This window comes from Coturnix japonica, chromosome 3 (genome assembly GCF_001577835.2).
Source record: "Coturnix japonica isolate 7356 chromosome 3, Coturnix japonica 2.1, whole genome shotgun sequence".
In the NCBI taxonomy this organism is placed as follows: domain Eukaryota; kingdom Metazoa; phylum Chordata; class Aves; order Galliformes; family Phasianidae; genus Coturnix; species Coturnix japonica.
Genome location: NC_029518.1, coordinates 28,661,150 through 28,688,551, shown reverse-complemented (window position 1 = coordinate 28,688,551; position 27,402 = coordinate 28,661,150). Strand labels below are relative to the sequence as shown.

Below are 27,402 nucleotides of genomic sequence, written 5' to 3'. Positions count from 1 at the left end.
GCCCAAATTTAGAGCCAGTGTGCATCTGCAACCCCACTGTGTAAATGATTTCAAAACATTCTCTGGGAACATGTTGCAAGGCTTTGCAAAGTTTCCATCAGGAATTTCTTTTCTCCTAATGCCTAATCTAAAGGTACCAATTACGTCTTGTCCTACAAACAGGGCATTTGGAGTGTAAGTTTTGTGTTTTTCTGGCTGTGGTGTTCATTTTTTGCTTGTTTTCTTTTTTCTTTTCTTTTCCTTTCTTTTCTTTTTTTTTTCTTTTCTTTTCTTTTCTTTTTTTTTCTTTTTTTTTTTTTTTTTGCTGCCTTTTATTCAATTGCTTTTTATAAATGTGAATACTCCTTTGGTCATGCACCCTGCAGACTAAACAAACCAAATTCTTCCATTTTTCACACACAAGACAACGTTGTCTAGCCCTCTCATCTCTCTTGTCTATCTCCACTGGACTCTTTCCAATTAGCCCCTAGCCTGCCTGAAGTGTGATGTGTAAAACTGCATAGTATTCCATCTCTGACTTCATTAGGCCTTATTAGTGGAAAAGGTTACTTCATGTTTAACGTGGAAATCTTATTTATTCACTCTATAATGCAATCTGGTTTTTCACCAAAACATGACATTACTAACCCATGGTTAGCTGACCACTCACTGGAATTGGTACACAGAACTACTACCATTTACCAGATCTCCTCTATGTATGCAGACCTCCTACGTCCCACGAGTAAAAAGACTCCTACTTATATCACCTAATTTCTCCAATTAGTTTAAATTTCTTCTTCTACTAATCTATTCCAATACATTTTTAAGCTAAATCAGTAATTATTCCTCATAAATGAGGCATTTATTGCATAATCAAATCTATTTTTATATTATAAAATCAAATTATATAAGCAAAGGCCCAATTTACTACATCCCCATAGGCAACAATGACTAACAACAGCTCTAAGCACCAATTGCTGTAATAGATCCACTTAGACTAGGTTTTCTGCTTTGGCTGTGATAATGTGAAATACAGATTTCATCCAAAGCCCCTTGCCAAACTCAAGATAAACCGCATTTGCAGCTTCTCTTTTCACACATCATTTATTAAGAAACAGAAGGAACTATTTGATAAAGTCTGAAATTGTGTGGGAAAAAAAAAAATCAAAGAACTCTGTGATTGAAAAAGTGGTATAGCAAACAATTTCCCCTGTAATGAACAATAGAAATAACTAAAACGATTATGTTGATTTGTGAAAATCCTCAGGATAACAAAAACCATGAAGGTGACAGTGGCAACTCAGAAGCAGTTCCAAGCTTTCAGAATTGGTTTGGAGTTGCCAAAGTAAGTCCTCCATTTTAATTAACATGCTTTTAAAAGGACAGCCCTGCTTAGGAAAACCTTGTAAAACCTCCATGCTTCATAAGGAGTCAAGCATTCAGGCTAAATTCAGTACAACTCTGTATGGTCTTTTTCCAGGTTACTGCACCTATTGCCCTCCAGTTGTTAGAAGTTAGAGCTCACCCTATGAGCTATGAGATGCTTTGGTCATATGTATATACACATATTTCTTCACTCTTGCCTAATGTTTAGATCTTTGTGGGTACCAATATAAGGCAATGTCACTGTCCTAAACTAACTGCCTGATTATTAATTCTATGTGTTGGTGCCTTATCAGTCCTCCTTGTCTTAGCTATGAGATAACCCATGTCATCTTACACACCAAAGAAGTCAAGGGGTTGTGAAGTTGTCCTTATTCAATTTTATTTCCTTCATTTCCTTTAACAGAAATACTTACTCCTTTCAGATATACTTCCCACATCCAGTCCAAGACTCTGAATTGAAAGCCAATGAAAATTGGTCTTTTATTTTTCTTCACAGTTGGGTAAATTCTGGATCAGTCCATTTGTGAACAAAATTATCTCCCTGCCTGATACATTTAATTGAAAACACTGTTGTCCTACATGCTCAAAGTGTGTGTTTTTATGTACAGGTTATGTTATGCAGATGATACAAGGTTAATGGCAGTCACACATTAAACTTGGTTTTCAGCACCACACTTGGCAGCTGTTCAAACAGAAAGATCCAGAATTCACAAACATGATGGAGATCTTGTAATAAAGCCATTAAATATCACAGCTGTAATAGATGCATCTAAAACACTGAATTTCACCAGTCTGATTTTTAATATTGTACCCACTGATGTTACAAATAAAATACAGCTTTTATATTTAATTTATAAAGCTTTCACATTTCTGTGTAAAACCAGTAGAAGGTTTAAAGTAAGAAGTATTTTGTGGAAGCAACAGCTTTCTCTTTAGCGATATTCTAATTATTTAACAGTAATGTGTAAACGTAAACATTCGTGATCTCCTTTTGTACATACCTGCACATATATTAATTGATATAAATATAATTTACTATGGAAACAGTTTTGCTTTCGACTTTGCTGCATGCAGTTTTATGCTGGCATCGCAAATTAGCTGATCAATCATTCAGATAAGATTTACGTATTTTGCATTCTAATCCCCATTATGTCCATTGCCAGCAGTGGACTTATTGTTCAGAGAACTGAACTCACAGTGTCAGCAATCTAAAATTAATCTTCAATATTGGATTATAAATAATCAATCAAAAATGAAAGCATCATTTTCATGACATAATTGCCAGATGCCTGAAGGCCATTCCCACCCACTCAGCTGGAATTCACTTGCCATACACAACCACTTTCAGTGAACTTTAAAATTTTCATCGCAGCATGAAGAGTTAAAAAGTGCACAGTATCACAGCTTCAGTGTGAGAAGTAAATCCTCCAAGTCTTTCTGGGCCTCTTTGTCCTGAAAGAAACAGACAACCATGCATCAACTTAGGATAAATCCCTTGATTTGCAAAGACGTGCCTATCCCCATTTCTTTACTAACAACAGACACAACACACAACTGTAATAGCCACAGAACGTACAAGACAGCATACAAAGTTAATTTATCAGTGATTGCAAAAATAAAGCATGGAGTGAAAACAAGAGCCAGATGGCAGCCCTCCCTTTATAGCTCTGTTAAAGCACTTAAATATTAGCCACAAATAGCCTTCTCAGCACACCAGCGAGCTTTCAGCTTAGGCCATAACTTTTATTGGTATGCCTTGCATAAAGTACTGCCTTGCCCTATACTTTACATAGGCTTGCAAATCAATTATGTGCAGTTTATCCAAGGATACTTCTGGAATACCTGGAAAGGAGTTATTATCCAGTTAACAAACAAAAGGAGACCAAAAAAAGAAGGGAAATATAATAAATGGCATAAGTTAAGATAGTGGTTTCAGCATACAGCCATACATACCAATAATAACCACCACAGACTCGGTAACCTCCATACCATGGTTGCTGGATGCTTACTATGCTACTGGGCTCGCAGCAGAGGGGAGCCAGACAGTGAGCAAGAGGCAAGTAACCTGCTATGATCACAGCCAATACTGTATTACAAATCTTAGGACAGAAGGGAATGGCTCCTTCTAGGCTGATGCTCATGTGTACTGTTTATGCGGTGCATTAAACCATGCCCAGCCCAACAAACTCTTTCAGGGCTGGCCAGTGGTGCACATTTTGGCTATTTCCATATAAAACCAATGAGAAAAGAGGTACAGCCAGTACAAAAGCCTCCACTATTCCATTTACTTTTGAAATGCCTCCTAACTATCATCCATTTGTTTTGCTTGCTGCCGCAAAACTTGCAAAATGCACTTTGGTTTTAATACACAGTTCTAAAAAGTCAGCACCTCATACCCACAGTGTGGTAAGCCTTGGTCCAACCAACCAATTATGGCACTCACAGGCATTTAGTAATGCAAAGTCAAAAGCACATGCACATCACCCAATTTGTGTAAGTATTCCTAATGACAGAGACCAGTACTTCTTTCCCAGATAATGCCACAGGCAATTCTGAAAGAAAATACTACAGACAGACAGTGAAGTAATCACTGAATTTCAGGATCACTTCATTATCTAATCAACCAAGAAGTTGGAACAAAGTATAGGACATTTTAAAATACGTTATACGGGTGAAGAAATTCCTGCTTCTCTTTATTTTGGTTAGTTGTCCGTAATGTCATGGAGGAACAGAGAAGAATATTGAGATGATAGAAACCATATGCCAGACATGTCAAACTACATTATATTACTGGTCTGGATTAAGGCATTAATACATTAGCTGGATGCTTCTCTTGGAGTCACTGCCTTGCTCCCACTGGCAACAACAGGCTAAACTATCTGCCTAATCATTTATCAGAGGCCTCAAAAGGCACATACTGCAAAGCCAGTAAGCTCTTGCCAAAATACTCTAACAGAAGGAAATGTCACACTGAATTCAGCACCCCTTAAACTCCACGTCACTACAGGCTGCCTGGAGCACCAACCCACGGCTTTCATTACAAACTGAGAAACTCTAAATCTAAATCGATGTACCAATACATCGGTTAATTCAGAGAAGATACACTCATTTCTGTACTGACCATAGTCAGCTTGTGAAAATTATTCAGTGCTCCATTAAACAACAAAGTAAAAACATTGCCCCACACTATAAGAAAAAAGATGAAGGTTTCATTGTATCTGGTCCACCTCTTTTTACACTTTTCTAAGCCCAAACCAATAAAGATGTAGTTTTTTTCACATCCGAACAGCGCTCAGCATTTCGTGAGTTTATAGATTTATTTACTCACTTTGAATGATGATTTAAAAGAAATAAATCTGTCTCCAATTAACTGTGTATAATTGCCTCTTTCCTTACAAGCAAAGGACAGCATTGGGCAAGGAGGAGCTTTAGTGAGTTGCAAGGTACCAAAACTATTGGGCAATCTCTCCTGCATCTTCCTCACGCCTTAGGAAAAAGAATAAAACAAACCCACAATTGTTCTAAGAACTAGCTGGAGAAGAAACTGCAAATGTGCAGAACTTTATACCTATGGGTTGCCAGTTCTAAACAAGACTTTATCAGACACAAGAATTATTGTTAGAAACTACTTAATGGACTGTGCTAATTGAGCCAGTGACTTCCAGTCAATAATAATAACCCAAATGGTAAAAAAAAATGTTAAAAATCAGTAATGACATTAAAAAAACATAGCTGAGAATAGTCAGTGAAGGGAACTATTATGTCACACTTGGATAGGGTCCTTCTAGACAAAGAGTTGCGTTACACTAGAAAAAAAGAGAATCCCAGAAGACTGTTTCTTGTGCCAGTCTCCATCTTAGGGATGAAAACTCCATTAATGCCCAGACTTTACAGTTAATTGGAACAAACCCCTAAGTCGTATACCTGGAGAGCATTTCTCCTCACTGATTTCTGGATCTGCAGCTTTCTAAAAACAGGTTTTATTTATTTATTTTTATTTTATTTAAAGACAGTCGGGTTTGAACTTCCTCTAGAGTGCAGTAGGGAGATAAAGAGGTGCAAGTCGTACTAGGAATGCAATTTATTTGCATCAGTCCCATTTGTTCACCCCGAGGCTTAACTCAGTGCCATTTTCAACTTTGATTTTCGACTGTCAAGGTTTACATTTATTAAACACTTTTCGTATCATTTTCAGAGTTGAACACAAGTTCAAATGTTCTGCAAACTGCTACACAAGTTAGAGAGTCAGTGACTGTATTTCCCCTACTCCTGCTTAGTTGCCTTTCTTTTCTGTTTCATCACTCATGGGGGATACGCACAGAAAAAAAAAGATGTAGGAGGCCAGAGGCAGAACAAGGGAAGAGAGGGAGCTGAAAACAAGAGCAAGACAGAAGAAATAACTGATGGGAAAAAGGGAATGCTGGCCTAACTGGATATAGACCACATTTTTACAATTCATTTCTGCTAAAAGAAATTACCAATAAGCATACGTACAGACATACACCTATAAATATGCATATAAAAATTAAATAGCAATTAGACATGGGAGAGAAATATAATGACTTTACCTTCCATCTCAGCTAATTATTCCCTTATGGGCTGAACGCTCTCAGCCCAGGCACAACACATGTGTGCACTTGTTGACAAAGTCCCAACTGTCAACAAAGAACAGATACATCCCCATGACCACAGCCAAAATGGTAACTTCAGCCAACTACAACATAACTGTGTGCAAACAGTGCCAAATCCCAAGCTGACATGCATCCTGTAGGGTTTCACTGAAGTCAGTGTGGCTGCATGGTATATTAAATGAGCTTGGCTGCGAGGGTGGTCCCGAGCTGTACTCTGATAAGTGGTAACAGCTACGAGGTGCTGAGAGCCCCTTCTGCTTTGGGTACAGCTGCATCATTCCTTCACAGCTCCAGGAGAAATCCTGGACTGTAAAAGAAAAGACTTCCAAACATGCACAGGGATTGTTAATGACAGTCATAGGTCTTGTGGACAATATAAATCATATAAAGATATATGCTATCCATTCTCCATCTCTTGACAGAGTCTCACAAATTAGGTTACCGTAGTAGCTGTTAACTAGCACATAACTGCATAGTTCTGTTTGTCCCCTTAAATATTTCAATAAACCAATGCAACCATCCACTTGTAACTTTCTGTGTGACTGCTGTGCGTCCCAAGTCACAGCACTGTATATACTTTTATATTTTTAATATCTTCCTCTGGGGATGAACCATAACTTCTCAAGGCTTTACGAATCAAGGTAAGCACAGCCCTGAAATACAAGGCTGATGATAATTCAACATGTCCCGATAATACTTCGAGCAGACAGAAGAACACCCTTTCACACCCAGCTGACTGGGAATTAATAGTTTAGCTAGTTCTAGGATTGCTGCTGGAAAGTTATTCAGAATTGAAATACGCTATTTTGTAACTGATGGCTGTGTAAACTCTTTATCCACCAGCAGATTCTTTTGTGACCGAAAATCCCAAGTTGCACCTAAATTCTGGTTTCCTTTTATTATTGCACTCAACATGGAGCATTTGGTCTCCAAGACTCACCCCTTTTCTCTCCAGCTGCTGTACCACTACTGTGGGACACACAGCCCCTTCAGAAGGATGCCTGCTGAGGCTCTCCCTCCACCCTCTCTATTGGCTCTGAGACAATATATTTCAAACTCCTGGAAGCTTGACTTCCCTTGGCCACTTTTGCAAAACAGGAAACAAACTGCACACCTCTTCATCTTGTAATGCTTCTGCGAATCCGCCTCCATGAATCCTTCTCCTGCTCTCACCCGGCATCCCCAGAGGAGGAGACATGCTCCATGTGTTGAGGAACTGGCTGTCCATCAGCTGCTGCACTAACAATGCTGCTAAAACCATGCTGCCTTCCACAGCATTTTGTCACAGATACTGTCTTATAAAGCGGTCAATTTAATAACAAATACAATAAGCTCAGGACAGACTTAATCCTTACCTGTGAAATTACTAAAAGAAAACACAAAACACAAACCTTAGTATTTTTGGGGACTGTTTTTGGAGAGGGAAAAAGAATAAGCAGACAGTGCAAACAATCCTTTAGACAGGAACTTCAAAAAGATGCAGACTGAAAATCAGTCTGATCACTAAGAGAAACACTGACAGCAATCTCCAAAGTGCAAAATAATTAAAAATAAAGTAGGTCTCTACTTCTTTATGATGACCTTTTACATTTGTCTCATTTTTAGCACCATTTTACAGTCTGATGTGTGATCTCCTTAAATTGTTTCTCAAAGGCTTGTTCTCTGGGCTTGAAGCATGCATATTCAGTGTAAACAGAACCACAAATTAAGGAATAGCTTTTAATTTATTTATATATTTTTATCAGTTTGTGCAATTTTTGGCAAAATGAATATTCACAAGAGCCTCTAATTTTGGGCTGCTGGTAGCTGCCAAGAAGCTCTTGTTCAACTCCAGAAACAGCATTAGTAGGAAAACAATAGTCCTGCATTCAAATACGAAAGTTTCCATTCTTTTGTACATGAAATGTTATGGACTTTTGGACACAAAAAGAAGTACAAAAAAATCTAAAGAAACAAGTATCCTCTGAGGATGATAGCGTTTTGCACTGAACAGTATGTGTCATTCGGCATATCTTGGAACAGAGGAAAAAGCAGAAAGATGCAGAGAAAAGGAAATTCTTCACTTCATGAAAAAAAACACAAAACCATTTGTGTGATGTGACACATGGTTTAAATGGGTAGTTTTTCACAAATAGGTCATAATTTGTACCTAAGGCAGAAGTAGACCTCCCTCCCCAAATCCATACTCAGAAGTACAGATTACAGCAGCAGCTTCAAATGAGCTCTATTGGAAATATCATGGCAACATCTGCTACACAGCGTCAATCAGTGGTGACTGGCTGAAATGGGCCCATTTCCCCATCTACCTCCACCTCCTCCTCCTCCACATGGGTTTTTCCTGCTTTTCAAATGTCATTCTTGCTGAAAGCAGCCTTTGTCATCCATTACGATTCCTCCCATGCTTTGGCATTAAGCAACAAAGGTCACAATGAAGAATTTCTGTAATATCTAAAACTCTTCCTTGTTACTTTCAACTCTGAATTGCCATTACTGGGAAAAAGGGATTCTTTTTTAAATTATTATTATTATTTTTTAAATCACTGATGTATTTATAAAGTACATTCTCAGCTTCAGGAAAGTTTTTACCTGCATTTAAGTGCAACTTTCCAGTAACTCTCAGTGCAAATAGAGCTGCTGTGCACTTTCTGCTTTTCTATCTTCAGCTCTTCCAAAACTGAATTTCTGGTAATGTAACTGATATGTTGCAGATTCATTTTCAGGAAGAAAAAAACAAATATTGGAGACATGAGGACTTTGAGTTTTTAGTGAAGCAATCCACTACACCTCTTACTCTGCCAGGCTGAGGTTAATACCTCTGTGGCAAGCTTACTGGTTCTAAAAACACACAGGGTTTATTCCCACTTTCATGCTCACTTCCAGACATAAGAACAAATAATTTCATTACTTTTATACTTCATAATTCTAACATTTATACATAATTTTTCTACAAGTTCCTCCCTTGAAGGTGCCAAGCAATTTTTGTTATAAAAAAAGAAATCGATGTCTTCTACATATCTAGCTCTGACAAATCACCCTATTCCCTGTAGGTAAAAAGCAATATGTGTTTGATCAAGCACACACATCTACACACTCATTTCATCTTTCTGAATGAAAGACAAAGGTTCATGTTTTCAAATTTGAATTATATTTTCTCCCCAAATTCAAAAAAGGCATTTTTTTTCCATCACAGTAGTCCGGCACATCTGGTTTCAACAGCCCTTTATGTAGCCACACTCAACACGGCTCTGAATGCTTTACAAATAATGAGTTTCAGTAAGGGTATTGCAAGTTCAATGAGATAAACAGAGCAGCTGTTATCCACTTGGTAATAACTCACAGCAGCCCTAACCATTAGGATCACTTTTCCTGAAGGGGTGAACGTTTCCCAGGACCTTGGGGTTATCCACCTGGACAGCAACCAGAGAAAAGCAGGACAATTTAATGTCCCCGTGCACCTCCAGTCATGTAGTACCACTCCACAGTATGACAGTATTTATGGCCAAGGAAGGACCACACAATTCATCAGAGATTTCTGTTTAGAGTACAGAGGATAGAGAGAAAGGTCTATAATATAGTACTGTAACACAAGTTTCATTTTCCAGACCTAATTTGCACTAAATCTACTGAATTCCCTTTCAAAAGGAAAAAAAGTAAAAATAGAAAATAAAAAATCCATGGAGTGATTGGTTGAAAATGTGCCAAATTGACTATAGGGGGAAAAAAAAGAACAAAAAAGCAAACAGAACCACATTTATGCTAGGATTTATAGGAATCATCAGTTTGGAAGCCCCTCTAACCCTTGAATTAAAACGATATTCTATAAGTGGTAGAACAGACACTCACAGAAGGGATATTTGGATAGGATACAACATTCAAGACAAAAATCATCTCACTTAACTTGAAATGCTGCATGGAATGAATCCTAGACAAAGTGTCAAAGAAGTACCCTGGGTCAGACCAGCTGAGAATTTGACTTCAGGGTCAAAATGAGTGATGGGCCATTTTGCTGATGCTGAGTACCTCTAGTTTCCACTCAACAGAAATCAGGGATTGCTCAGAAGAACTAACAAATTAAACCATTATCTACTATTACTTTTTCATAGTTATGCTGCAGGGTGATTTGTTATCATGAAATATTACACATTTCCTCAACGTGGCACCTTTCCAGCAAGTTTGTCTCATGGTCTACAACTGTTTTTATGCCTTTATACATATACATGTTTCTCAGCAGAAGCCAACATTTAGAAACAATAAAGGAATTTCCCTGCCTGAAGAAAGAAAGGTTTAAAACTCCACATGAGAAACTAAGATCACTTAGGAATGATGAGTTGCACATGACTGTGACAACATCCTATACTGCTGACAACCATGAGATCCTGTGCTATGGCTAACTGAATGAAATCCTCAAACTGCTGCTGAGCTGTTTTCTATTTTAGTCCGTGAATCCTATCTTCTACAGGGCTTAGTCAATTCAATTTCTTCAGTTCCTCCCTTAAACTAACCTGACTAAAGACTATTCACACATATAGCTCTAAGCCCTGAACCACTTCAGTTCCAACACATTTCCCCCAAAACTACTAACAATTTTTAGCACCACAACCACAATCTAAATTAATAATTAATAATATTCTAGTTCAGATCGGACTTGAGGTAGCAGAGGTTGTGTTCAAGATCTCAATTTTATCATAATTATTTTCAGCATGAAGTTGGTGTTACCTTGTGCTTACTGATTTAGGGGAAAGAAAAAAAGATTTACACATTATTGCTCCAGTGCTGTGTATTCCTTTATTTCTAAATCTAACTCAAATCACACTAAAAGTGAATGTGCCAAAGCAGATAACTCCGTTCCATCAGAAGAACTAGACTAAACAGAATAGGACTTGTCTTACCATCTTCTTCAGATGGACAAAAGATTTTTATGACTCACTTGCTGTTTTTCCTTCAGCTTACAAACCAATATAATTCTAATTTCATCACCACTCTGCTTGTCAGAATACACACACACACACACCTCGCATGAGGCTGAGTTCAGTTGCATGCCTATACTACTTGTCCTATGTTTCATGCAGCAGTTAATGTACAAAAAAACCCACAGATGATGTATAGGAGACTTTCCATTGTTCCTTCAAAACAGGAAAACTGAAGGTACATTTCAACAATAAGTAAAGAGTAAAGCAGAGTTAAGATATTATGTCATATCTGTATCAAGACATACTAAAAGAAACACTGAAAAGAAACACCGAACTTAAGCAATGATTGCTTAATTTATGTTTGATACACACTCTACTTTGGACTAAAAATAAGGCCACACAGGAGCAGCTGCTGGTGAGGCATGCAGTGCTCTTTCTTCTCAGTGAGAACTTCTGACATAAACATGTTAGTGCTCCACATACAGCGTTAGTTGTCAATCAAATTACAAAGCTATTGAATGGTCTTTTTCCTTAACTTCAAAGAATTAAATGGGATAGGGCCTATTTGTCACTGGAATCACCCCTCTCTTTCCTACCACATCTGCTGTGCTCAAAGGGGGTCCCTTAGGCTGACAAAGCTCAAGTTTGAACTTGTCATGCTCTAGATGGTAACATGGTTTCAGTCATAGGCCGGTAATTATGGAACTTGCTTCTACATGAGGTGAGATAGCAAGAGTGAACCTTCTTGCCATGACTTGGCTTACATTTGAGAAATTAGATTATGTAAAAATTTCATAAATATCTCTAGAGTTATTGCACCCACATACTAAAATACTCTAACGGACCTAAAATAGAATCTAATTATCTCTTAGAATAAACTACGTTATATCAGATGCAACTGAAATAAATGTGTCTCTGTAACCACAATGTGGTTGAAGACAAATACAAGCTTGAAACAGTTAATCCACCTCTGCTACAGCTAGCAACAGGCAGCGCCCTGGGGGCCTCTGCAGGGATCACAAAACAGAGACTTTCAGGCAGGAGTAGAACAGGAACTTGAGACAAAAACCCCAAGTACTTTCAATTGAGAAAAAATAGGTCTGAGACAAACTTTCAGGACATCGATGTGCACAACTGCTTATGCTTAAGATAGTCGAATGAAATGAACTGAATTATAAAGAGGACGTTTTAATTTCTGACAGCCTCTGGCTCGAGCTATTTCCTGATAATTGTTCAAATACATATATATATATATATGTATATATGCAGTGGATACAAACAAATGTAATAAGCCAACCTACAGTGGAGGAAAAAGGAAGACCCTGTGTTTAGACAAAAAAGTGTAATGCCATATTATTACTGACAGAGTAGTAATGGGTGCTAAAGCAAACAATGGTCATAAGAGAGCAAGTTATCAGTCTCAGTACCCACCTCGTTAGTAACTGGGAGAAATGACTGTGCAGATTCACAGTACTTCAGTGCATTGGTTTTCTGGCCAAGATCTTTATAGCACTGAGAAGAAAAAAAACATTTTGTTTCCAATCATACCGCTGAAAGAATATCAGAATCTACAAATCATTATCCTTAAGAGAACTTGGTTACCTTTGCCAAATACACATAGTTGCATTTAGAATATCCTGGATGCATTTCTTCTGCCTAAAGGAGAAGAAAAAACAAGGAACAAAGCATTAATACAAAAGTCATGTGCGGAGATTTATCTGGTCCATATATCATCACTTTCCACAACACAATAAGGTTTCTAAAACAGACTGAATCATCCTTACTGAGCACACCACAATGTTTAGCATTTCAAAATCAAACAAACAAGAAAACAAACTCTAATCCAGGCACACAAGTTGCTGACATGGAATACACTGACACATTCTGTACTTCTTGGCTTCCTCTCTCACCAACTACTTAGAACAGATTCGAGCTCATTCTATAGAACATCGACCGGATTTCTTCACTCCCACAATAGGCTGAAAGACACTTCTCTCACCAAATTATTAATATTTATTACCTATTTGCATGTTGAATTATGGATACTGAACTGTATTTGTCAATGTGATAACTGTATCTCTTTCACATATTCATATTTTCCAGCTGGGCGTTCATCCTTCTTTTCAGATTATTATCTTCTAAAAAATTCAGGTAGTGTTAAAAATTCAAGATCATCTTCCTTTCATAACATGTCAAGGATGTAAAACTTTGATTGCTGACTACAAATAGCTTTTGTGAAAGAAAAATTACATCCATGAAACATACTGTAGCTGCAGTTCTTGAACCAGAGCAATGCTGCTGTCACTAGAACAATATATTATCAAATAATTGAAAAATATACAGTTGTCTTTTAGAAGGCAATTTAATGTTTGTTAAAGAATTTGACTTAAAATCACAGCTACTCTGCAGCCCCCTACAAAATGCCCTGAACCTGAAGTGAATATTTCAAATTATTTCTATCACCTCTGGATTTTAACCTTGCAGATAAAACTCAAGCACTGAGAAGATGGCAATGTATTGTGTTCTCCAAAATTCAGAAAGTCATTCAACCTTTAAATAGACTAAGAACACAGAAAATAAGCATTTTTGACAGTGAGAAAAATATTTGTCCAATTCCTTTGAGAAACTATCTGAAAGGAACTGTAATGATGAAAGTTTATGCTTTGAATTCAGCTAAGTGAAAAACTTGTATTTTTCAGTGCTAGAAGTAGAAATTATTTCTATAAAAGACACTGAAAGACAGCTTTATTTATTTATTCAGTTTTGCATGTTGTATTCTCTAATAATTGCACACTCAAGTAGAATGTCCAGGAACAAAGACTTATGTGACAGTCTTCTACTGCACTGTGAAGTCCACTTTCCTTGGCATCAACTTCACCTCCAGAAACAAGAAAGACTTCTACTGAAATGTGAAGAGCTTGAGACAAGAAGAATGGAAGTGTCACAGTGTCAAAGTTTTCCTTGCCTATGTTAACCTTCTTGCAAAAGTGGTCAAATAATCATCATAGTTATACATACTTCACTAATCTGTACTTATTTCACTTTAAATCCAGTAACTATTAACATGACAAGTAATTAAAGATTTCTGCAGAATGAAATGAAGTGCAATTAATTCATCTCCAAACTATTTTTAAAATAGAGAAGAAAAAAACATTTTATTGTAGAGCTTTGTGGTATTTAGTAGATCCCTGGATTTACAGCTACAGAATACAATCTCCTCAGTAGACTTCCTGACTACAGTCACATACAGCAGCTGGTAAACAGTCAAGGAAAATCCCTGAGTAAGACCTACCTTAAGAAAATTCTGCAGTGCTTCTTCTACTGTTGAAGTTGGTGGAGTCCCAAAAAGAGCAGTAGCTACTTTCTTTTCAAGCCAAGACAACTGAGCTACCTAAAATAAAAAAAATACATACATAAAAATCAGAAATTTTTAGGACTGCTCCTCTGTTTTGCAGAAAATATTTCACTGTGCTGCTGTACTACTTATGCAACTTATTTTGGGGGAAAAAAAAAACAAACACAACAAAAAAGCCCCAAAACCAAACAAGACAGAAAAACCCACAACACAAAGGAATGTTGTCAGTTTTCCAACTCAAAGAATAGTCATATCATATTCCACTAAGTGGGAATAGTGCGCCTTAAAAAACCCACTACAAAACAGCAGCATTACGGATATGAGAGTCCTCCAAAATATGAAGTTTAATGTACAGTTTGGTATCGTAAGACCTTGCCATTTTTCTAAGGCTAGACCTAGTCCTTCAAGCCTGTTAATTACTGGACCCTGTTCAAGCAGAGAAGTCAAGCCACTCTCATTTAGCCACATCTACTACGCCTGTAAAATAAAGTCAGAACTTTATTCCTTCCCATCTACATTTGAAACAAAGAATTGATTGCTCCAATCACAAAGTACGGTTGAGTTAAAAATAACAAAAACAACAAGGTTCTGTGTTTTCCTAACAACTCCTAGCCTGATCTATGCAGAAGCAATGCAGAGAAGGGTCACATGCAGTCAAAGAAAGAGAGCTTCCCATTGGAGAACCAGGAGGTGAAACACAAGTCACCTGTGGACATCTCTGTTTCAGCTGCAGATGCAATTCACATCTTCGCAAGAGTCTGCCCTACTGCTGTAAAAACTGAAATTGTTTTGGATAGTTTCAGATTATTCCCACCTCATTCCCTGGCTTCCCAATCCCTTCAGGGATATTGATGCTTTCCCTTGTCCCTCTCCTGATGCGTTCAGCAATTATCCAGTACAACAGTTAATCACGGTAAAATATAAGAAACCACCTGCACCATAAGAAGTAGCTATTTAAAGCAGTCAATCAGAACATTACTCTTCTGAATGGGCAACAAGCTCTATGTATCTCTTGTTGCAAACTGCCTCAAAATACCATTTCAAAGAATACAGACACAGGCCAGCATGCAACAGGAAAACACATTTGACCATGTTTTCTTGTCTGGCCCCATTTTCTCAGGCTCCATAACAGCAACATTACTTGAAGACAGAGGCATCCTGAACAAGACTTTCTGGTTGTTTGACAGGGCTCAACACCTTATTTGCTAAATAATATCAGTAAGTCTCATACAAACTCACTAAAATATTTCAGAGAGAAGCAATAATAAGAAATTAAAGCTATTTTCATTCTCCTTCTCTTATCTCTCACTCTTGAAGCATCTTCTAAAAGAATAAAAAAAGCTCTCTGGCAATCTCAGAGCTCTCATTCACCGCCACAACATGATGTCTCCCCCATCTTTACTGTAGTACTTTTACACTGTTAGGAACTGCAGCGCGCTGGTTAAAACTTCACGTTGTAGCTATGTGTATAATTCTTTCCTACACTACACTTTCCTGGCAGCTCTCTAGTTTCTAAATCATATTCTGTGAGAAGCAGTAATATGATTTCTTGCAAATACATATTTTTTCTTCTGTTGCAGAGTTTTTTATTCTCTTGGAGGAGGAAGGGCTTTTTCTATATGTCTAGGTTCTTCTTATCAAGGATTGAGCTTACAGAGGGCTGATAAGTGGAAAACAATAAAGCAAATGATGCTCGTGTTGCTCTCTGCAAGACTACCCAACACCCTGGAGGTATATATACAACACACAGATACAACTACCACACACGTGTCTGCTGTTATGCAATAACCAGGGAACAAAACTGCTGTTTTTACATGTGGATTTATAATTGCATATTGAAAACACAAGTCCTTCCTGGCAGTTGTTTTATTTTCTTAGAAGATTTCATCAGAACCAATCTACTGAGGTTTTAGTCATTATTTTGTCTGGCCTGGGTGCTGCTTTGCACTATTCAAACTTCTAAAAAAAAAACATACACTTGGCCATTTTTATATAATAAACTCCACCAACCTAAAGCAATCTTGAAAAGCACAATGCACATGTGCACAACAGTGTTTTATATTCCATGCACACTGGAGTCAAAGTTATCCTTTCTGACTATTAAATGGATAGACTGATTGTTCTATAATGCTTGGATTATCCTGATTTGTAGGCTGCAGGCTTGATAAACTCATTACAGCTAGGTATAGCCATCTATGAATGAACTGTCTGGTTTACACCTGCTGTCCATGCTCCACGCGCAGTCAATAGCAGCAGCTCTATTAGGCATCTGGTCTTACATCAACTACAGTATTCCTGGATGAACAGTCCCCTCTTTCCCTTCATTCTTTCCTTCACCTACAGAAGGAGTATAGATAATCATGTCTTGTGGATTGTTAAAGATAAGTGGATGAATCCCATCAGGAGACCTTAACCACATCCCACCCAAGTCAGTCTGTACCCCCATGTGACTGCGGTGGTTAAAGAGCTGTTTTATGCAAGACACAGAATTGTGTCATGGTGTAATAACTATGAACAGGAAATACTACTCTTTCTCTAGACAAAAAAAAAAAAGAAAGAAAAGAAAAAAAAAAAAAGCACAGTTTCTAATTTGAAATAACTTTATTAAAGTAAATCTTCATGCCATGTTCAGTGAAATGGAAACATCATTCTTAGTACATTGACTAACTTTATTAAGTATTCTCTTTGCGTAAGCAAGCGCAGGCAACAGATACCCCGGCGGAACAAGCCCTAGTGCGGTGAAAATTTAACATCTACAGTCAAAGTTATTCCATTTAGTGCAGTGCATATCTCAAGGTCCACAGAAAATGAAGTACAAAGAGACTGTAAGGAGTGAGATCATAACTATCATCAATTTCAGCTTTACTTAATACGTGTCACAAGACTGGTAATAGACAGAAGAAAGTAATAAGAAAAACAGCTACTGCAGCAAGTAATTACTAGTAAAACAACAATAAAACAAATTAAAGAAGGAAATGTCCTACAGATGATTTCCAAAGCTTAAGAGAGCCCTGACGTAAATCCCATTCCAACAGCCTGAAAAGTCACAAAAGCACTGCAAGAACACTGCGTTTCCAAAGAATATTTCATTTTGATGTATCGGGTCAGTCTGAAAAGGAATACTGCTCCCCAGCTGCCATACATGAGGAGAGCTAGTCCTACTCACTCATAAACAGAAGAAAAAGAAAAAAAAGAGGGAGCATGAGGGACCAGCAGCCACTTCCCGAACTTCCCTAGGGCAGGAGGTGTGAGTCACCACCACAGCCTGGTCCTTGGCAAAGAAGGAAGGCCATTCTCATGTTCCAAAGCTTAGAGAGGTGACCATTTTGAAAGACCTCTCTTATAGATGTGTCAAAAGAACAACTCATCTGCTTATTCTACCCAAATCTCTACTAATACTGAGAAGGGAGCCGCCCATGGAGTTAAACTACAGCTGACTGTAAAGCTGCACTTTCTGAGCAGACCTCTAATTCCACTGAAGATTAAGGCAGAAAATGTGGTTCTCTCCTAAATACTCTGTAAAGGAATTCCTTAACGTCTTTCTCCTCCGTAGAATAGATTCAGCAAAACTCACATAGGAACTAAAGCACTTACTGACTGAAGCTCATTTTTTTTGTTGTTTTTTTGCCTCCTCCTTGGTTCTGAGAAGCAAATCCTTTCCTTTCACATCTCTTAACAAACTCCAGAATGTTGGCACCAATAAAACTAATACTTCTGGATTGAAAATTCACCCAGGACTGACCCACGACCTTAAATAATTTCCTCCTCCAATGTTAAATGGTAACAGCTCACTGATGACAAATCACACAGTTGTCCTCCACAAAGGAAAACAATCCCATTGATCCGGCTTCAATAAAATATTGATGGCATCTACTAAAATATCCCCAGAGGACTTTTTATTTTTTTTAATGACGATATATTAATATGAAATTGCATGAAATAATTGTACAATGTTATTATTTCTGGAAGAAATTAAATAACTAAACAGCAGTTTTAAAATACTGGCTTCCAACACAAACATTCTCCTTCTCACCAGCTGAGGATCCACTACAGCTTGTACAGGCATCTAGTCATTTACCCAACTTCAATTCCCTGGGCCTTCACTTTCCTGTAAGAGGAGCATACTCACAGAGCACTCATACAGATGAACTTAATCAGTTTGTTCCCCAACGTAACCCAAACAGATTACACTGGGATACACCACATGAATCCAACGCATTGCATCTAACCTGAAAAAACAGACTTCCAAGAAATCCAGTTTTTTAACACCTCACTAGTATTTACCAGAGGCTCCAATACAGTTTCACAAGCATATAATAACCACCCTGTGTCTGTTCTGCCATGGCAAGTAAGTAGCCATAAATCTTAACTAGATATGATAGATCTGCTGTAAATGCTAGCATAAAGTAAAATGAAACATTGAGTTATTAAGGATTATCAGAAAACTGCTTGCAAAACTCTAAAGAAAATAATTCCTCTACTGCATGTATCACAGATTAGTTAACTTCCAACAGATGCTTCTTGCTGACCTGAAGATCAAAGGTAATTTTCATTCTCTTAATAAGAAGAAAGCTATAACTTAGTGGGCTCTAAATCCTGTATTTCCTTTAAATAACATTCATCTACTCAAGCAGATATTTAAAAGATCTAAGCAGTGTTCTTGTGTTCTTTGTAGCCGATGTAGTTTCCATAGAAACAAACAAGAAGCACTACTTTCAGAGTGACCTACATAATATGGATTTCAGCAAGTTCTAGTTGGGGTGAGCTAGGATGAAGATCCTTAATAGACCCACGTGTGGAAACCCAAACTATGGTCTCATCCTGCTACTGTAATCATGCAAATTACAGAAAGTATTCAAGAGCTAACTGCCGTAGAATTTATCACAAAATGTTACTCTGTCCTATACTCACACTTATCCCAGCAATATAAATCTATCCTTAGTCCATCAGGTTAGAATTTTGCCATAGCTAGCAAGGAAGTCACAGAAGAGTTAAAAAAGAAAATACATATATATGTCAATCCTAAGTATTACAGTGGCTACATCAGCTTAGGTGGATAGTTTCACTTAACAGAAGGCAGGTCAGGTCACACCCTGAGGCAATGCTCATCTGTGGCTTTATTGTTCCTGAAGGGAACACTGCATAGATGCTACAAGTGTGGAACATTAATTTGTAATGATACAGTGTAACAAACCACATGCATCAGCCAGTAAGTGGTAATTGCCACTTTAAAAAACCCAGCACACTATAAACGAAATGAGGTATATTTAAATCACACTTAAAGCTTCCAAAAGCAATAGCTCAAGTGAGAAATAAGCCATGAGAAACATCTGGGAGTGTTTGACATTAATGGGAGCTACAGTCAGTTGTTGGCCATAGCATGGTATAAAAATGCTTAAGGAATGACTGACAAGAGAGAGACTCTTCAAAGGCAGAAGGACAGGCATATGTTTGGTGGCCCTGCTAGGCAGGGGGGTTGGAACTACATGATCCTTGAGGTCCCTTCCAACCCGGGTCATTCTGTGATTCTGTGTGATTCTGTGACAGAAAGCATGCTATGGGGCAATCTTTAGCAATTCGCTTTTTCATGGCCAGTGCTGACATTCAAGAACAATTGTGATGAAAAGCAAAATGAAAAGCTATTTTAAAAAGTTGCTGTCATTCTTTATTTTGAACAAGTGAGGAAAAAAAACAACTAGATGCTATGACTTTTTTGAAACTTATGTATATGATCTGAAAGTACTTCTGAAAGATTACCTTGCATTAAGCCTTGCTGTAGATAAAGACAGTGGCTGCAGTTCACAGCAACTCCATCCTTCCAGTTTGCAGGCACTACACAGTAACAAGTGCTAAAGAAGACTCTTGAGAGGTCTCTCAATGGTCTTTTACATCCTACAGTTTGCAAGATCTACGTTGTAGCTGGACTTGATGATCTTTAAGGTCTTTTCCAACCGGAGCAACACTACGATTCTAATATTCCTCACAGCACAGAAGGTGAGCCACAAAACAGGTGGCTCTAAGAATAAAGCAACTCTTTACTATAAGCACAAGCATATGCTAAATAAATATATATATAAATAAAAATATATAAAGATGATCAACAACGAAACTGGTAAACCAGTGAATTCTTTTTTTTTTTTTTTTTTTTTTCCATATGAGTAATTAAAACGACATAATTAACACAATTTTTACAAGCTGTTGTATTGGCATAGCAAAAATCGTATTCTTGCAAAACGTTTTGGTGAATTACAGATATTATATCTGAATCTTTGTTGTGACATTCTCAGGGAACTTCCCAAGCCATTATGACAGCCCAGGAACATTACATGTGGAAGTTAATTCAGTGAATATATGTGCCCTGCTTCATTTCGCTCAAAATATCTTCTTCAAGAAACATCTATTTTGTTTTAAGTCCCATTACTTTACTTTAAATGCATTTTAATTTTTCAATACAATAAATATTAGATTTTAAAAAACCAAAAAACTTACTGAATAGCACCATCTTCCATTCAGGTAATATAAAAGAGGATCTTGAGGCTTAAGTTCAATTGCTTTATCCAGATGCTCCTATTGGAAAGAACATAACCAGTGTCACTTCAGACATGACATTCTAAGAAGCTTACTGCAAATCATATTAAGAAAAATCAGAAATTCTTATCTGTTGTAATTATTTTTTATTGTCCTAAAAATATTAATGATTGAACCCCTTTCCTACAAAGGAAAATGACAATCAATGTTATTTAACAACTCTGCACACAATACAACAAGACCACGAATAAGCAGCTCAAAATCTCAAAGGGCTCAAGAACTTTTGTCTTAAAAAGGCAACAACTTCCACTACATTTTTAGATACAGCAATCATTAAACTGACTCACACCAAATCAGTGGGAAAGCAACCACTCTTTTTAACAGCTCAGACATGTCAGTGCCCACCGCTAAAGTCTCTATTACCCTGGAATATGACTGCCCCAATGAAATGACACAATGAAGTGTTATTGTACATAAACTTCAGAAACAAAATGGTTGTGTTGCAGTGAAACAGTAGAAGCTAGAAAGTTTCTAATCTGGCGATTCCTTTGATTCTGATGTATTTATTTCTCTCTTTAATTCAATGAAGAAAGCTCTAATTGCTCGACATGAACTAAAAAAATAAATAGAAAACACGTTATTTTGCCCCTAAGTGCTGCTTGCCTCTCAAAATAAATACATACAGGCTTTATTGTTTTCTCCCAGACACCACTGTTCTTTTAACTAAACCAGTGACTAGGATTTCTAAACTATATCGATATAGTCTATTATTCTATCATTTTACCCACAAAGCAATCAGGGAGGAGCTTTATTTTTGTGCTATTATTTTCCTCAAAGCCCTCACTTTTCCAAATGACTCTTGTGGGTTTCAGAAACTACCCCTGAAGAGGAAGACCTCACTGAAAGGGCTACTAATGCTATGTGGTCTCTTAAACCTCCATCCTTAACCAACCACTGCACTCCTCTATTGTCACCTTCCCCTTCTGACCCAGCCTGTTGCTCAGTCAGGGCTTAGCTCACTTGGCACAACCCAGATGGATTCAGCGCTCATTCACAAGAAAGCCCTGCAACACTCTCTGCCATGTGTGGGATGTGACAGGGACCTGCCCCAGGTATTCTCTGGGAAGGGGAAGATGCCTGCTGCCTCCCGCTAGTATCCACAAAGGGACACTGGGTTGGACAGCAGTGGGAGCACAGAGCCACAGCAGTGCTGAGGATGAGTGGGGAGGAACACATGTAACAGAACTGCCAACTCTGGAATACAGTTACCTTTGAGAGGACAATGTTAAAACCAACATTACTAATTACAGGTAGTGTGAAGCACGACTGCTCAACAGTGTTAATTCATCAGCTCACCTTTCTTATCTTTTTTTTTTATTATTATCTAAACAGAATTGTTAGTCCTTCGACTACAAAATGAAACAGAAATCTTGATGCTGCTCCAGAACCTTTATCTCAATCTTTATTTTTCAAAAGCATATCATTTGCACACACAAAAATAGCTTTGCTTTAACATCAGCACCAAGGTAAACCGTGAGGCTGAATTACTGAGCTCAAAAAATCTGTCTTTGACACTATGCAGGGAAATAATTTGAAGGAATAGCTTTTAAAAAAAAAAAAAAAGCCTACAAAACATACCTTAAAGAGATAACCATTCCTGATTTTGTTTTGTACACTGTCAAACTGAGACATATAGCCACACATAATTGCAAACCTGAGAGGGGAAAAGAAGAACACACACACATACTTTTGGTGATTTAAATAAACCTTTGATCAAATTACAAAATATTTCAATACCTAATTCACAGACTAAACAGCGGTTTTCTTCCATTTGGACAGCTGGAGAAAAGTTCAGCATGAGCTGTACAGATTCAGGAGCAGACAACAAAACAGTACAAAACAAAGCAATAAATGGAAACAAGAAGTTTAAGTGACGCTGTTGATAAAGTGAAAAAGCAGGGAGTTTTTTTCCTCCAACGTTTCTACCACTCAGCTCACAGCTCAGTGCTTCCCCAACGGCCCCAACCCTACCAAGCAGCTCAGCCCAACCTGCTGCACTCTGTACTGTGGTGCTCCTGCAAAGGCAAATCCCCTCGGTGTGCTCATAGGGAGCAGCAAACCTCAGAAACAGCAGTTGTATTTTGCAAGCATCTCTGTGTGTTCCTGCACTTCCAGTATTCTTTTAACACCTTTACAATTATAGAATAAACATATGTGCTCATTTTGCATTTCCATTCCTTTGTCCTCATTACTTCAACAGCAACAGAAACCACTGTTCATAAGGCAGCTTTCCTGCATATATCAGTCCAACCTTCCTTAGACCTATTCTCACTAAGACAACTTCACTTTTCTTCCTAAAAGCAATGGAGCCACCTAAGCTATACTTGAGCATCACAGACTAATACTGATGACTCATCATTTTTTTAAGAATGATTTTTAATTTCATATTTAAGATTTTACAAGGTAATGCTGAATTAAAGCAAAGAATCATTTAGAAGTGGGAAATCAAGTTGAAGAACAGAGCAAAAGATGGGAGTTGTGGAAGCAGCTTGTGAAGTCAGTGGTGGTAACACGACTGCAATCTGTATGGCACACAGTTTTTAAAGGATTACTAAACCTCAGCCTTCTTTAATTTCTTTATATAATGTAATTATTCAAGCTTCAATGAATCCTCATTAAAATGTCACTGCCAGCATAACTAAATAAATCATTTTATCGCTTAGAGCCATACCGAGTGGTTTTAATTTAGCAATATTCATGCTGCAAGTTATTGCTCTTTTGGTCGGCTGACATTCCCAGGTACAGCACAGCAGTTAGCACAGTACAGGAATTATTTGTGAGAGCTCCAGGCAGCTGTCAAGCCCCTCTGAGAGGATATGTGCTGCCACTGCGGAGCACTGAGCAGAGCCCGGCTCATGGCACCAACACTTCTGACAGCAGGAGTGTTTCCTATGGGAAAGAGTGGGGAGGGTGGGAACGAGCAAGGCGGGGTCAGGAAAGTTCAGGTATTTAGAAAGAGGGGGAAGGTACCGAAACATTTATTAGGCTTAAGTAACTCGGGCAACATTTCCCCTATTCCCTTTACTCATTAAGTGCTAATCAGATAAACTCAGCATACCATAGCTAAACGGATTGCTGCTACAAAAGAAAACAATGAAAAGCGAACAGCTAATCCAGCACCTTGCAGTATTTCCCTGTCTGTGCGTGACAAGAAAGAGGGCCTTAGTTAAACCAGTTCAAAGAAAAACTTCTACTTACAGCTCAAATCTCCGGGGAGGGAAATCCATGGAACATTCATAATGAATGAAAAATAAGCTGACCTACCCACTTTAAAAGCATAAAAATTTGTTTCACATATATTTGTAGCCTTTTTTTTCCCTCCCATCTTTTTCTATTTTATACTTTTAAACCGGGATAGACAACAAATTAGTATAAAACAATTAGTAACTGTTTAGAGTTGAGATTTGACTGCATTTCAGAGATCCATTTCGGGAGGGGGGAGGTTGTTTTTTGCCGGGGAAGAGTTCGTTTGGCACTTAAATAATTTTCAGAGTTTAAGAATGCAAGCATAGAGAAAGCAAATTTTTAATTTCACTGGTCCAACAAGCAATGACAGCACTAAGACACCGGGAGCTGACTACATTGGCTTCGGTGTGTTCCTTACCATTCAGCCCCAGCATCGCCTTTCAAGGCCCCCACAAACCCAGGCCCCCTGTTGCAGCCGATGGTCGCCTAGCCTTCAGCAATGGCCCCACCTGGTGGAGACACGCGGAACAAGCAAGGAGAGAGGCCGTCCTGCTCTGTTCTGTGTGACCTCACCTCCAGAACCAGGTGTGGGTTGGGTGCCACAACGTAAAAAGGACATAAATCTATTAGAGAGTATCCAAAGGAGGGCTACAAAGATAGTGAAGGGTTTGGAGGGCAAAGTGTGTGAGGAGAAGTTGGGTTTGCTCGGGCCAGAGCAGAGGAGCTGAGGGGAGGCCTCATGGTGGCTGCAGCTCCTCACAGGGAGCATTAGGGCAGCACTGAGCTCTGCTCTGTGTGACAGCAACAGGGCTGGAGGGAATGGTATGGAGCTGAGTCAGGGGAGAGTTCTTCACCAGTAGGTGGTGGGCATGTAACAGGCTCCCCATGGCACAGGGCACAGCCAGATCAAGATGAATTTGCATTTTCCTTTCTATCATTCCAAAATTTCTATACCTACTCAGACAACATAAAACTGTATAGCACATACCTGCTGCAAAAGGTGCAGCAGGAGTAGATCCAGCAAGTTTTATCAAGCATGTTTGCAAGCAACCTGAATTTCAACAAAGATAATACAGAGAACTGATACCAGCAGTTTGGCTCTGGCAACCACAGCTATTCCAAATGAAACAGATATACATAGCAAAGGTTAAAGGTCTTGAGTCAAAAGCCATATCAGGGCACTCAAAATCCTATCTTACCCCTTGGCCACAGTCTTCCTGCCACACTTGCTTCACTCACTGACATACACTGACCATCTGCAACCAAGCCAGACCCAAGGACTGACTTTTTAATCTGACTTCAACATGGTATCACTTCACATTGAATTGCATAGGGTTTTTCTGCAACTTTTATCACTGCTTGCCATTCCATTCCATTACTCTTCCAGAGCTTGGCATCACTTTCCTACAGTGATACATCATTGTAAAAAAATGTATCTTTTCATCTTTAAAGGAAGAAAAAAAAAAATTTCAGTTTGCCTTCCATTCCCTAATGGGAGCGATAAAGATACAGAAGTAGAGTTAAGAATGTGAAAGACAGACATACAAAGAAAAACGTTCCAAGGAACTAAGTGAAGTGCTTAGGTTCTCAGTTGCTGGGTGATGGGATTTTTGTGGATCTTTTTTGGTTGCATTGTTGGTTGTTTTTGTGATTTTCTTTTCCCCCCCATTTGTTTGTTTTTAAACTTGGAATGCATCTAAGCCTTGCAAAAATTGGCAGAAACATAGTTTTCATATTAAAAATTTACCAGAGCATCGAAGCTGAGCTCCAGGAAAATATCAAATGCTGCATATGCTGGGATAAAGTGGCATGTGAAAATACATGGGAAACAAATCTATGCTTTGGTAAAAGAAAAAAAATAATAATAATAATAAAGAGGAAAAAAAACACATGAACATAAGAACATTTAAGAATTCTGGCTTCATACATTACCACAACACGTACGACATTATTCAAGCAAGGAAAAATGTTGCTGCTATGGGATATTCACAGAAGTTCATCAATAGAACACAGCTATGCCATGCTTTGCATTTTTGAGGCTGCAGAACCCACAACTGAACCATGTTCCAGAAATTTAACTTCTGCTTTTGTAACTGACACTACTATTCCTTGTAATTGCAAGTATGATCTTGAAAAAATCAGTAGGGTCTTCACGAGTCTGGAAATAAAGTGAAGCAATAGCTTTCTTGGGTAGTAATACAACCATTCTTGACAGAAAGGTAACAGGCATTGCTTGGTTGCCAGTATTATTTTCCCTGTGACCATTCAGGCAAGAAGCTTCCAGTAAACAGGCAGTTGAATCTCACCTCATTTGCACTGGCTGCAGCATTTCACCTAGGCACCACTACTTCAAGACCCTTATCCCACGAGATTCGTCATGCTCCTCCTCACAGGCTTAGGCAAAAACTCAGTGACCTGCAATAGGCCTATGCCGACTTCTTCATTCACATTCCTCCACAACTTGAGTAATCAACACAAGCTGAACAAAGCAACAAGCCATGAACGGTATTTATCTCTCTTTGGGGTGGTCAAACAAATAGTAATACCTCACAGCTAGTTTTTCTTTTCCAGTGGTACCATTCAAGTTTTTTTGTTTTTGTTTTATTTATTAAGCAGTGACCATTAAAACAAGGCTTTATGATCTCACTGGCAACCACAATATGAAGAGTGATCACGTTTTCTAAAATCTGGACTCAGATATGAAAATAATTTGCATCTGGAGAAGTTCCTTACCAAAACTGACTGCTTATAGATATGTTGCTCTTTTTGTTCTGCTAACGTTTTATAAAATTTAGTTTAAACATGATATTTGTAATTTGTCAGTGTTCTGATCAGTAAGCTGAATATTCTAATTGCTGATATATTTTATGATACAGTTTCATGACACAATGCAGATGACCTGCTAAGAAGACAGACAACACTACCTATTTTTATCCAAAGCATGTCTGAAAAGTAAAGGACAGCAGAACTCTGGGCATACATGAGCAAGAGTTTACTGATAAAACCATTACAATAAATTTGCCTGGTAAAGACAAAAAAAAGAGATATTTTGTTTTCCAGACAGTTGATAGCAGTTCCACAGCACAAGAAAAACCCTTCTCTGGATAAGGGATGCTTTTACCAGCACAGCTCTGCCTACACTGGGTCTTTACTGAGCAGTTATGTCAGTCAGGGTGTGACCAAAACATCTTTATGCTGTAAAGGAGCTTTCAAGCAACAGGAGCAAGTTTCCAAAACAAACCTTCTGAGAGGTCTATTGTCCTCCTTGTTACACCATAAAAAGAGTGCCACACTATATGAATTTCTGTGGAAGAGTTATTATGAAATGATGTTCAAGAGCACAGCAGCAAATGACCCTTTCTGATGC

General features: G+C 38.2%; 1 protein-coding gene across 2 annotated transcripts in view; it reads right to left on the bottom strand.

Annotated features, from left to right (window-relative positions):
- Window positions 1-1,722: 1,722 nt before the first annotated feature.
- The window catches only part of RMDN2 (regulator of microtubule dynamics 2), a 40,228-nt gene continuing 14,548 nt past the window's right edge, over window positions 1,723-27,402 (bottom strand). For both annotated transcript variants that reach the window (XM_015857793.2, XM_015857792.1), the window contains exons 6-11: window positions 22,428-22,503; window positions 20,751-20,828; window positions 14,199-14,297; window positions 12,509-12,562; window positions 12,338-12,418; window positions 1,723-2,817 (exon numbers count right to left, since the gene is read on the bottom strand). In XM_015857793.2, coding sequence (XP_015713279.1) covers window positions 2,764-2,817; window positions 12,338-12,418; window positions 12,509-12,562; window positions 14,199-14,297; window positions 20,751-20,828; window positions 22,428-22,503 — 442 coding nt within the window. In that variant the 3' untranslated portion in view covers window positions 1,723-2,763. The remainder of the gene's footprint in view (window positions 2,818-12,337; window positions 12,419-12,508; window positions 12,563-14,198; window positions 14,298-20,750; window positions 20,829-22,427; window positions 22,504-27,402) is intronic.